This window comes from Alligator sinensis, unplaced genomic scaffold (assembly GCF_000455745.1).
Source record: "Alligator sinensis unplaced genomic scaffold, ASM45574v1 scaffold1130_1, whole genome shotgun sequence".
Lineage (NCBI taxonomy): Eukaryota > Metazoa > Chordata > Crocodylia > Alligatoridae > Alligator > Alligator sinensis.
This window is the reverse complement of record NW_005842358.1, coordinates 203,580-216,092: the sequence shown is the minus strand read 5'-3', so window position 1 is coordinate 216,092 and position 12,513 is coordinate 203,580. Positions and strand designations below refer to the sequence as shown.

At 40.1% G+C, this 12,513-nt stretch overlaps 1 protein-coding gene across 3 annotated transcripts in view; it reads left to right on the top strand.

The window, feature by feature from the left end:
- ZNF385B (zinc finger protein 385B) overlaps positions 1 to 12,513 on the top strand; it is a 262,176-nt gene that overhangs the window by 71,066 nt on the left and 178,597 nt on the right. The window contains exon 1 of one of the 3 annotated variants that reach the window (XM_006029116.3): positions 7,311 to 7,332. The exons of the other annotated variants lie outside the window; for them this stretch is intronic. Coding sequence (XP_006029178.1) covers positions 7,314 to 7,332 — 19 coding nt within the window. The 5' untranslated portion in view covers positions 7,311 to 7,313. Of the gene's footprint in view, positions 1 to 7,310; positions 7,333 to 12,513 lie in introns of those variants that run through there. 3 annotated transcript variants of the gene reach the window in all.

The following is a 12,513-nucleotide window of genomic DNA, read 5'->3' as shown; positions in this document are numbered from 1 at the left end:
CAGGGCCCCTAGGCCTGTGGTATGCTAGCTAATACTGAGAGGTGTCTGTGTGTGTGTGTCTTCAATTTCACCGGGGCAGGCAGACAGAACAGTGACTGCTTAGGGCTGTGTGGAGCTAGTCAGCAGGTCATCCTGTAAGCTGTTTAAGAAGTTTGAAGTAATGGATAGAAGCCATTGTTTTGCTAATCAGATGATAAAGACTGTTATCACTATTCCCCCCAGCTGGTTTATTTGCCTGTCAGTTTGCTGCAGACAGTATGACAAAGCAGGGAGGGAGACTGAAAAACTCTGTATCTTCAACAGATGCATGCACTGCACCTCCCCCACCACCCTTTGCCTCAGAGTGATAGCCTGGGGATGGGGGCTGGCAACACTCGCCCCTTGAGCAGCCAGCAGGGAAAAGCCTGGGAATGTGCAGGCAGACATCCCTAATGAGAGAGTCCTGCCAGGGCCACGTCCCCCTCAGCTCAGCTCAGCTCCCTGCAGAAGGGAAGGGAGGGCTGTTCTAGTGCCCCCCAGCTTCTAGCCTGAGCCACTGCAGGCATGTGCCTGCATTCCTCAGTCCTGAGAGAATGTCTGTCAGCTTTCAAACCAGTTCAGCCTAGCCAGGTTAGACTAACCTGCAAAGACTGAATCAGTTCAGGCTCAGGCTTTTTGAATGTCTGTCCCTAGCATAAACAACCATCAGAGAAACAACAGCAATACCGTAACATTCCAGCCTCAGACTCGATGAAACTGAAGGAGCCAGGCAACCCTCAAATATCAATATTATGTCCACGCACACACTTACCAAAGCTGAAAAATCTGTCTTCTCTAAAGGCCTTAATTTCTATCAGGAAAAATACCCTAATAATAAAATAAAATACCCTGGAGGAATTTTTCCAATGTCTCCATCTCAAGGAATATTTCCACAATTGAAACAAATCCACTTTCAACAACACTTCATCCTGTAACAACATCAAGGAAAGGTTAGCACCAAAACCCATTAGATTGGACACCTCACAGTGGATGAAATTCAAACCTTGACTGCTATATTGACTGCTTCAGGGAAAGAATGAACAATGAAATAACAGCAAAGATCACCATAACAACCTCTCCCTCTGAGAGAAGGGCCATAGAATCTCTAAGATCCAAATGGTAATAAAATAACAACCCAAATACTAACAAAGCCAGCAGATAAAGGAGGATCTATAGTTATCCTTAACCATGAAAACTACATAAAAGAAGCCAACAGACAACTCTCTGACACCAGCAACTATGAAAAACTAAAGGAAGTTCCAACTCCCCTTCTCACCTTAAGACTCCAAACCACCATGACATCATTTCTGTCTGAACTACAACAAAAACTGCAAAACTTGATCCCCCCCTACTACCCAATCCAGGGACCTTTTACATGCTCCTTAAAATCCACAAACAAGGGAATCCAGGCAGACTAATAATATCCAACTATGAAACCCTGAGGAAATGTCAGGTTTCATCAAATCCATCCTAAAACCTCTTGTCACCAAAGACTGAGTTTTGTCCATGACAAAACAGACTTTCTACGAAAACTTGAAAGCATAGACCACCTTCCCAGCAATATCCTCCTAGCCGCCCATGGATGTTACCGGCTGATATACAAACATCCTATACCAGGATGGTATCCAAGCCTGCCTTACATATCTATAAGAGCAAGATTACAACTCAGAGCACAGACCAAAAGATATTACTGAACTTATACACCTCATACTCTCACACAACAACTTCAGTTTCAATAACCAACACTTCTTTCAGATCATGGGCACAGCTATGGGTACCAAAATGGCCCCACAATATGCCAACTTTTTTATGACCCAATTGGAAGAAGATTTCCTCAAGAACTGCATCATCCAACCCATGCTATACCTAAAATATTTAGATGGCATCATCATTTGGGCCAAAAACCTGGAGTCTGATTGATTTCCATCACAAATTCTATAACCATCACTCCTCCATTACACTCTCTCTTGAATACTCCCTCATCAGCATCTCTTTTTTCTTAAAGAGATCTTTCCAGAACCTAGCCTTTAAACAAGCACCAAACCTCGCTGCCGTCATCATCAGAAACAACATTTCTATGGCCCAAAGCACACTGAATGGATCCAAACCATACCAGGACAAGAAATATAAAACCTGCCAAGACATCTCCACCACTCCCAAAATAACTATACCCCACAACAGAACCGTCACCATTCCTGGAAGTTACACCTGCACCTCCAGAAATGTAATATATCTCACTTTTGATTCCTGAAATGCAGCCACATGCCTGCAGTGGTTTAGGCCAGAAGCCAGAGGGTGCTAGAGCAAGCCTCCCTGCTTCGCTGGAGAGAACCGCTTGGGCTAGCCTACCCATACTGCAAGAGGGCGGGGTGCTTGTGTGGAAGGTGCAAAGCATTCTGGGATGCTGGGGAACTGTGAGTTAACTTGAATCTGGAGGGGAACTGGGACAGAAGTTCAATAAACCATTTTAACCTAAATCAGTTAAGTCTGATACTACATCAATTCAGATTTATCTTAAACTAGTTTCAGCCATTCTGAAAGCAGTTTATGTGCACTAAACTTCTGTTGTGTTACAGATTTAAACTGGTCTCCAATTGCTTATACTGGTTTATGTGTAATTTCAGTTTGTAGCCTATGAGAGGCAAGGGAGGTTTTGAGGTGGGGAGTAGTGAAATTTTTTCGAAACAACCGTATAGTTGGGAGAGATGTTGGACAATGTTTTGGGAGCAGAGCACTCTTCTTCAGATTCCTGCTCTTCCTGAAGGGTACTCTGTGCCTGAACCATTGTCCAGCATCTTTCCCCACTATACACAGTTGATCCAATAAAAAAAATACTAGTTGATCCAATAAAAAACACTTGCCTTGTAAATTTTCTGGACCCTCATGGCTTTGATACCAGTGCTATTAGGAACCTTGAAAATGATGAGAGCTTGTCTGTTTTGGAGCTACTAATGCCATAGTGCTGGCAGCACTGCATACTCCTTAAGCATTGTTTTTATTATATTCAGATAAGTGCACTCTCCAGGCAAGTACGTAGCCTTTTTTCGCTCAATGCTGTGCACTTCAGTAGAGTGCATAGTGTTTTATCCTTGCCATTTTGTCATGGTGTAATGCAAACAAATTAAATGGCTGTATAATGTATGGAACAGTGTTACAATTAAAACACAGGGTGTCTATATTAAAAATTGTGCCTTTTGAAGAAACTACTCATACTTCCCAGAAAATACATGAGAACATAAGAAGTACTATACCTGGTCTGACCAATGGATCATCTAGCCCAAGATTCTGTTTCCAACAGTGGCAGAAATAGATTCTATAGAGGAAGAGCATTGAACTGGATATCTCTAAAGTAATCTATCCCCTATTCAGATGGTGGCATCACTGGTTTAGAGATACCACAGGAAATATCTCTAACCCTTCTGTTCAGTAGGCATTAATAGATCCATCATCCATTGAACCTGACTATGTTGTCTGCCTCTACCACCTCTTGTGGCAATAAGTTCACTACGCGTTGCTTAAAAAGGTACTTTCTCTTGTTAATTTTATACATGTCATCTTCTAATTTCAGTGGGTGCTTCTTAGTTCTAATATTCTGGCAGTTGGTGAGCAACAATTCCGTGTTCACTTGGTCCATGCCCATCATGATTTCAAAGACCTCAGTCATATCCCTCCTAAGCCTTCTCTCCAAATGGAAAAGCCTTAGCTTTTTTAGTCTCTCCTGGTATGGCAACTTTGTACCTTTTCTAATTCCCCTAAATCGTTTTTGAATTGTAGTACAAGAGAAAATAATATGGACAGGGTGGCAGAGTTTAAAAATATGAATAGAAATATGTATGTCCTTTCTGAGTCATCTGTTGGTTGTGTATGCATCTCCCTAAACCTTCATTCAGTGTTGCCAATGATGAGTGCTCAAAAATCACAAGTAACATGTCCCAAGATTATGGGATTGTCCTAAAAATCATAAGAATATATTTTAAAATATTTGGTGTCTTTTATTTAATTTCTGATGTTGCAGTTCTGATGTTTGGGTTCATAATTTACAGCTCGTATTTGCAAGTATAAGAGTTAGAAGTTGTACTTTAAAAAAAAACCTGAGATGCTGGAAATAAGGACTTTTACAAAAATACAAAATTATCAAGACTCAAAATTAAAATGCAAATTGGTATTGTATCACTCTGGGAGGGATGGCTATCTCAAAGCAGGATATTAAAGAGGTGGGTACCTCTCTTTCAGCAGAAGGAGTTGCAGAACAAAATTTGTGAGGACACCTAAGCTGAAGTTTATTTTGTGGATGCTATTTGAGTTAAGCTACAGCCCAAAAGGAAAGGGAGTTTTGACGTTAACTAAGGGTCACCTTCCTGTGTTAAGAGTGGGGTATGTGCCTAACCTTTTTACTTTGTCTACAGTGGAACTATCTGACTGGCATCCCCCAGACTGTTAACACACAGCCTGCAGGCTGTAAGGTTGCCAACCCTCCCGGATTGGCCTGGAGTTTACCAGAATTCGCATTGATCTCCTGGTGACTATTGAAAGCAATCCAAGAGATTGATATTGTGAACAGGTTGATATTGCAGGCAGCCAGGAGTGCAGCCCAGCAGTGTGGAGAGCAGCTGGGTCTGGCTGGTAAATCTGCTGTGGGGGGAGGGGCAGATCGAGGCCCCAGCAGTTAGGGAGGGAGTGGGGCAGGTGCTATACAGCCAGGCAGGGCAAGGGAGGGAGCTGTGAGTGGTTCATCTGGGGTATGTGTGGGGGGGGGGCAGCTCCCACCACTGCATGCACCCCAGGTGGGAATGGGGAGGTATGTGCCCCTGGATCTGTGCGTGAGGTGAGGGTGGGCTGCTGCTGTGGGCTGGGGCTGGGGGCAGCGCTGGGCTTCTCCCAGGGGGTTTGGACCAGGGCTCCACTCAGGTGTGTGCGGTGGTGCTGGGAGGGGGGCTAGGGCGAATTTTGGGGGGGATGCAGCCACCCCAGATAGCCTCTCTCCCAGCACCACTGTTGCCTGCCCCGAGCACAGCCCAACCCAGCCCCCCACCAGGAAGAGCTCAGCACAACCCCACCCCACAGTGGCAGCCCGCCCTCACCCCACACACAGATCTGGGGGCACATGCACCCCATGCCCTCCCGGGGTGCACATAGTGGCGGGAGCCACCCCTCCCATTCCCCCTTTGCCCCTTCCCCCCACCCCAACAGACTTACCAGCCCAACACTGGTCTCCAAGATTCTCGGCTGCATATTTGCAATCAGATTGGTATCAGCCTATATGGCTCATTAAAAATCAGCCATCTGTATCAGCCCAAAAAATCTCTATTGGTGCACCCCTAAAAATGACGTTACATCATGTTGGGGGGAAAAAAATCTCCTGGAATAGCTTCAGTCAGAGTTTGCAATCCTACCAAACACCACTCCCCGACATTGCTCCTAATGCTTTAGCAGCCAGGGTGTCTGGGTTTTGCATCCTTCCTGCAGCTACCACTTCTTGCCCCCATCCCTGAGGAGGGACCTGGGGAGCCTATTGACCATGCTTCCTGTGTGGTAGGGTGGCTGTGCTGCCTGCATGGCAGTGGGGGGAAACCTGGGGGCCTCCCCTCTGGCTTGTGGCCTGCACAGCATGCAGCCACTCAGAAGCTGACAGCCTGGTTCCTCAGCATTACACAAGTTGTCCGAATGCAAGCGTCAAGGTTCATTATTAGCTGTATAGTTTAAGTCTTTTAAAAACAAAGGGCACCTATGCACTGGAATTCCAGCACATTGGAGCAGACTTGACTAATTAAGTATGCTGGAGCATGGCAATTATTGCACTCCAGGAGCCTCCTGCATCTTGTCAAATGAGCTTTAGTTCAAGTGCACCCACCACCATTTTTAAGCACAGGGATACTGATACACAAGACGCTCTCAGATCCACTCTAGTTAAAGCGCAGCCCCCCCAGAGCACATGTAAAAGGCCCAAGAGTGCCAGAAAAGGTGAAGAAAATATATCAAGCCTTTAAAGTAAATAAACTCCTCACATATCATTTTCTAAGGACTTCTAAGCAGCAAGACTAGTGAGGCACTGACTGCCATGTACTCTCTTTCCCCCATCTCCCCCACACCCGTTCTTTCCATACTTGATTCAAGTCTAATTCAAGAAAAAATATAAACACAAAGCCAACAATATATGGCTTGTACTCAGTGGAAGTCAGTAGAAAAAGTCACATTTCCCTTTCTGAATGGTTGTAAATCTATATGTAGTCTTCCCTGTTCTGATGGAACCAATTGGACTGGCACAAACTGATAGAGGGAGCATACTTCTCATAGTATATGTTTAATACACATAAGGCCATTTTCTGTCCCCTCTTGCTCTGATATAATTTGTCTATCATGTAGTTCCATTAGAATTGCACTAAATTCATGCTGGCACAAATTAGATCAGAAGATAGCCCACAGCAAAAAGCTCTAAGGGACTGAGATGTTTAAAATATATGTACCATACAAACCTTGTTTTAACCTTCAATATCTCTAAGAAGGGGACCTTTTTCTTCTTCCTCACAGAAGTAATCATCATTGTGCAGACTAGGCACAAACAGTCCAGTATAGATTTTAATGCTCAATAAAGATTAAAACTTGTGGCAGCAGAAAGCATATTAAATATATGTCTAATGTATTTTTGTTCAGGCTAATTTTATTGTTTCATATTTGGCAACGCCTGTAAAAGGAATAGGTAAACATCACCTACCTCTAGATTAAAAAAAGAATACTTATTATACTCTTTAAGGAAAGTCTGTACAAGTAATGCTATGGTAGAAGGAGGCACACCTACACAGTGGAATTGTGCCTGCTTCTATAAAGCTAAATTTGGCCTATCATTTATTTTATTAACATTTTTTCTTTAAATTTATGTGCAATAAAATATCCTGAGCTTTATTCACAAAGTATGTCTGTGGAGTATTCCTTCTTTAGTCAGATGCAGAGGATTATTTTCAGACCAAGTAGTGGACACACACATACACACAAAATATATCACTTAAGCTTCAGAGAAGTGACCTAGTTTTTCATGATTTTGTTGCTCCACAGTCTGAGGTGGCAAAAGCTACTGACAATCTCTCTATTGTTTCAATTTAGTTTCTGGAGAGGTATCGTTCACCAATGAGAGTGAAGTATAGTACCTCAGCAGCTTTAGGGTTCAAGGCACATTTCTCAGCAATTGAAGCTCAAATCTTCTTCAAAACTTGAGTCAGGTCAAAAGGGATTTTGTAAGAAACTTTCCCCTTGCTAAATCTATTTTGGCAAAACTTACCATTCTGCTGATTTAATGGTAGATGAGAAACATGCTTCTGGGTAAGTAAAGCCATGTGGAAAGTGGTAATTTTTTTCTCTGTTTTAACTAACGTAAGAGTGGCGTACTGTCTGCCTGTCCTAGCTGTATACAGAGATAAATGCATGCTATGTCTTGGTAACTTTATTTTTTAAGAGTGATCCAGTACTAAAGTTTACTCATTTGCTGAAACTTAGGTACTGAAGTATCCATTTAGGAAATCTTAGCCTCTAAAAATGACCCTCATTTATTCTTTAGATGCTTTTTACCTTTGGATAATATGTGTCATAAAGAAATAAAAATACCAAAATCAGCATTTGAACTTTATCTTTTTCTTGTTCAGATGGTAATCATGACATTTTCTGAAAGATGGCTAAAGTGAAAATGCTTGTTAGAGAGCTAACTGTAAGCATTATTTCTCAGATATTAAAATAAATGCTTCTGTATTTTAAATATGTTAATAGTATAAGAATCTTTTATTTGGCAGTTGATTATTGAATGTACCATGAATATCTTGAGAATATTTTTAGAAATCTGATGCAAAATCCTATGGAGTGATAGTACTGTGCTAATTTTATTAACTCTAGATAGAAATAACATTTACTATGAAGAATCCCTGCACTCTGAATTTTAAGGAAACATTTTCAAATTGTTCAGCTTGTGAAATATTAATGTGTTGCACATTTCACTGTACTGCTTGGAAGCAATGTTAAAAATATGCAAGATGCCTTTCAGAAAGTTCCATGGCATGTCTTGTTAGGTAGAAAACAGATAAGTGCTTTCCTTCCAACCAGTAAATCTTTGTTAGTTTTATAGCTGGAGGATTAATTTGTAGGAAACAGCTTTACTTTTTCATGCAAGACACCATTGTTTCCAGGAATGTCACTGGCAGTTTTTCCAGACATCTAAATAAATGTTGATAAAATGTTTCATTCACTGTGAAGTCAATAGTATAAAATACCCTCTAGTCTTTAGAAGCATTTTCATCCATGAATTATGGCAAATGTAGATTATCATATATTAGTTAAAATCCATAACACAAATGTACCTACTTTAAATTCACTTTCTTTCAGATCTCTTCTTTTTCTAAAAGCTGTATAGATCATTGGCCATTACTTTTTAATTACAAATATATTTTTTAACTTTCTGAAGGCAAAAAAAATCCCTTAGGGAGATGCTTTTGTTATGCTGACTGTGTAGCTAAATTGTTCAGTTTTTAGCAAAATAGGCTTGATGTTTGTGTGTATGTACTTCAGGACTGAAAGCACTTGCCATTTCAAAAGCATTTGTTCCCATCTTTTTATCACTGCAGCATCTCTCCCTCTCTCTCTCTGACTGACTGTGCTTGTTTTCTTTGATGTTCTTGATGCATAGTCTTCAGCGCTAAATTGTCCAAGATTGTATACAACACTAAGTGATTATTTTGGACCTTGTATCTGTGTGACATTGAGTATTCAAGCATAATCATGATGGCATTTATACTGTTGAAGGGAAATACGTGTTGTAGAAAATTTTTATCTACAGTTGTAGAAGTCTAGAACTGAGGAAGCTCTTGGAAGTCTGTTCCTACCATTTTTTGTTTTGTGATTTCAGCCCTAAGCCTGACAGGAATGCATTACATTCTTTGAGATCGTCAAACATATGCCATCCCTTAGTGTGGGTGCCACCTTGAGGATATTCAGTTTAGCATAACTGGTTATAATTATTCCGCATTGTGCTTACAATAGTAGTGGTGAAGCTGTGCACTATATGTATAGGTATATGCATATGCTTAAAAGCTCCTACAACACATCAGTCAAAAAGTAGTTTTTAACAAACTTCATCTGCTATATGTTCAAATTTCTGTGCTGCTTAGAAGAGAGGCATCTGTCATCTGAGGAAATTTATGTAGACTATTGGAACCATAAGTTATATAATAAAAGAAAGCTGAAACAAAGTACTTAAACCATTACCTTTCTTCAGTAACTAAGACTTTCAGGCACAGGTATTTAAACACTCTCATGTCCTCATTGTGCAAACTGGATAATGCTATCCACAACTGTGTGATTATATAGGTAGCTACCCCAAAGCATACAAAAAATTCTAGTTGTGAAATTTGTATGATCATCCACAAATCTGGTCCTTAGCAAACCATTTTTGGCACTTTCATTACTAAAATAGGTCAAGCAAAGTTTAAGATCATAATATGTTCTTGTTATAACAAATATTGAATTTCTTTGGGAAACCATATATTCAAGTCAATTTAATATTTGAAAGTTTAATCTTTCCCAAGTACATTCAGGTAAGATTCATTTTGAGCTCTTTCTTGAATGTAACTATTTCAGTCGTTAGAACAGTGTAAACCTTTGGAGGCTGGGGGAAGGTTGCTGCTTAAATTTCAGATGAAAGGAGTGTTTGTGAATTCATCTGTGTCATGTATTCATACCTGGTTTAAAACGAGCCATGATGCACTGCAGTTTCTCTGGAACATTACATAAACTTCCTTGTTCTAAACCATGCAGGAGTTTGAAATATGCAAACAGAACTGAAAGGAACTTTGAAGCAACTTCTCCACAAGCAGGAAGTCTAATATTTGCACAATAATCAATAGCGTAATGGTCACAAAGACAAACAGCAACCTCTTCTACAAAACTTGGTTTAACTAGAGGAAGAAGCTAGGATATTTTAAAACAACTTTCTTATTTTAACTAAGGATGGGTAAAAACAGGGGAGATGGTTTTAGCTTTCATTCAGCAAAACTTTGTTGTCTGAGATCTTGAGTTGTGGAATCAAAACCAAGGGCTGTTCACAAGAGCATTACATTCTGTGTTGACTCCAAAGAGTTATGCAACTAGGATTAGCACGGTCTTTAACATGATCATAAGACTTTAAATAGGCTATAATAGAAACAACGTCTTTTACTGATATCTTATTTTGGATAAAGTAGGATTGGAAATGTTCGTTCTATGCCTTCACTCCACTGCTTCTTGCTAATTATTTGTCCTTACTCTTCCCTATCTCGTGTTTTGTTCTTTTTTTTTTTTTGTATCTTAAGGCCAAATTCTGCCCATCTTCTGAGAGATAGGCAAGGTAAAATGAGGCAGCAATGGTGCCCAGGAACAATTGCAGCTCCGTTGTTTACCTGAGTGCAAGAATTGCTGCATCACCCTAGCCTTGGAGTTCAAGACTGGGGATGAGGAGAGGCAGGAGGGAGGACAGACTGTGGTACTGGCCATTTCTGAATTTCTGTCATGGGGAGTGCCTTCTTTGCCATGCTCCCCAAGGCTTTTCAGCAGTATGTGGTTCCCAATATAAGCAGTGCTTCTAAAATACAGTTCAGTGCTGTCTTACTAATTTCTCTGAAAATCACTGATGTCACTGAAAAGTTGCAAGTTCTCAGCAATTTCAGGATTTGACGGTAAAAGAAAAAAGTTAGAAAAAAAATTCTATTTTATGTGGTAATAACACCTCTATCTTCCCCTAAATTATGCATCAACACAAGACTTTGAATCCTCAGAGAAAAGATCATCAAATCCTATAATTCAAGTAGTAAGAACCTTAGCTGACAGCAGTAGCAGCTGTCTTCCCAGTGGGGAAAATGTGGTCCTGGATCCAGAAAATAGTTGAAAGGCAGGGTTCAGCTTAGCCTGGTTCCCTTGTCCATGATCCTTTGAGTTGGGGACCATCTGTGTTACGTCCTGCTCTCAGGATTGTGTTGTGAGAGGATAATAACAGATGCCCTGTGCTGAGACCACATAAAATGGTTTAGTCAGGCCTGTCTGTTACCATGTGCTGCCCTGCAATTAGCAAGGAGGGTAGTTGGGCTGTCTGGACTATGTCCAGACATTTAAGGATATGCAGGGGACCCAGCCCAGACTGATTTTTTTTTTTTTTTTTTTTTTTTTAACCTGGTCTTCCTCCATTGAAGCTGATCCAGGACCTTTGGAGGGTAGCATGTGCCTGCTGCCTTAGTGATAGCATCAGCTCAATATCAGAAAATTCAGTGCTTTTTGTTTGGCTGCACTGCAAAGGAACATAGGTGAGAGAAGGAAAATGCGGCTTTAAAAAAATATTTTATAATTTAGCTAAATCTAAAAAACCCACTAGCCTGAGAATATTGTCCCTCCCAAAATCAAAGACCTAGCATGGCCAATGGCTTCTCAAAGAAAAAGTCACAAGAATCCTTGATATGGAAAATGTAATGCACTTTAAATATGGTGGTTGCTGTAAGTTTTTCCATAATATATTAAAAAATGGTGTACATGCAATCTGTACATTTTTCTCATGTATATAATGTGACTGCTCTTGATTTGTAATATTCATTTGTCTATGTTAAGAAAGTGCTTAAATTGAGTAATTGTATTTTTTTAAATTTTTAATCTAAAAGAATAAGAATTTTTTCACTTCCTTCTCAGAAATGGCTGGAGCCATTTTAGCTGATTTTTTTTTTTGAAAATTATCAGCCTTAGTATTAGGTGTGGAGAATTTCACTCCAAATGATCTGTTTGGCAAAAGTCTAAACTCCTAAAATAACATCATATTATGGAAATATTTAATTATAGGGAAAATAATTATATGAAATACATTATAGCAAATTTAATTGAAGGATTTACTATGTAGACCACCTATAATAACAGTTAATAATAAAACAAATCAGGGGGCAAAACTAAGGTTATTGGTAAAACTTAACTGAATTTCTTAACCCTTCTGTTTGACATCTCAAATTTTATCAGGATATTTTGTTATTACCACATAAATACAGAGCCACATAAATACAGAGTACATTTTTTGAAGAGTAATTCCAAGAACTTCTTGATCCATTCCTGGAACAGCCCCAACCATATACCTAGTGTCTTCCCAATACTAATGATATAACATGACTTTCTGACTGGGAGAAATGCAGAATCCTATATTTTGCTGATAAATGCAATACCCACAATAACCAGGTACCTTATCACTGTTTATGAGGTGCTGCATACCTTTGCCTTGAAGGTATCAATTAGCAATTGAGGTTTTTCCCGATGCTTTCGTTTTGTATTATTTTTCCACAAGGCATCCCTTTTTCTACGGTCACATCAGTGGAGTTCAGGAATAAACAGGAGTGTTCCTCACGTCTTCCTTGTGTTAGTAAATTGAATCATTATATGTGTTTTCAGTATTTAGGTGGACATTTAAAGGTGTGCTGTTTTTGAGGTAAGAGGTCCTTTGTTAAACTGAAGGCAGTG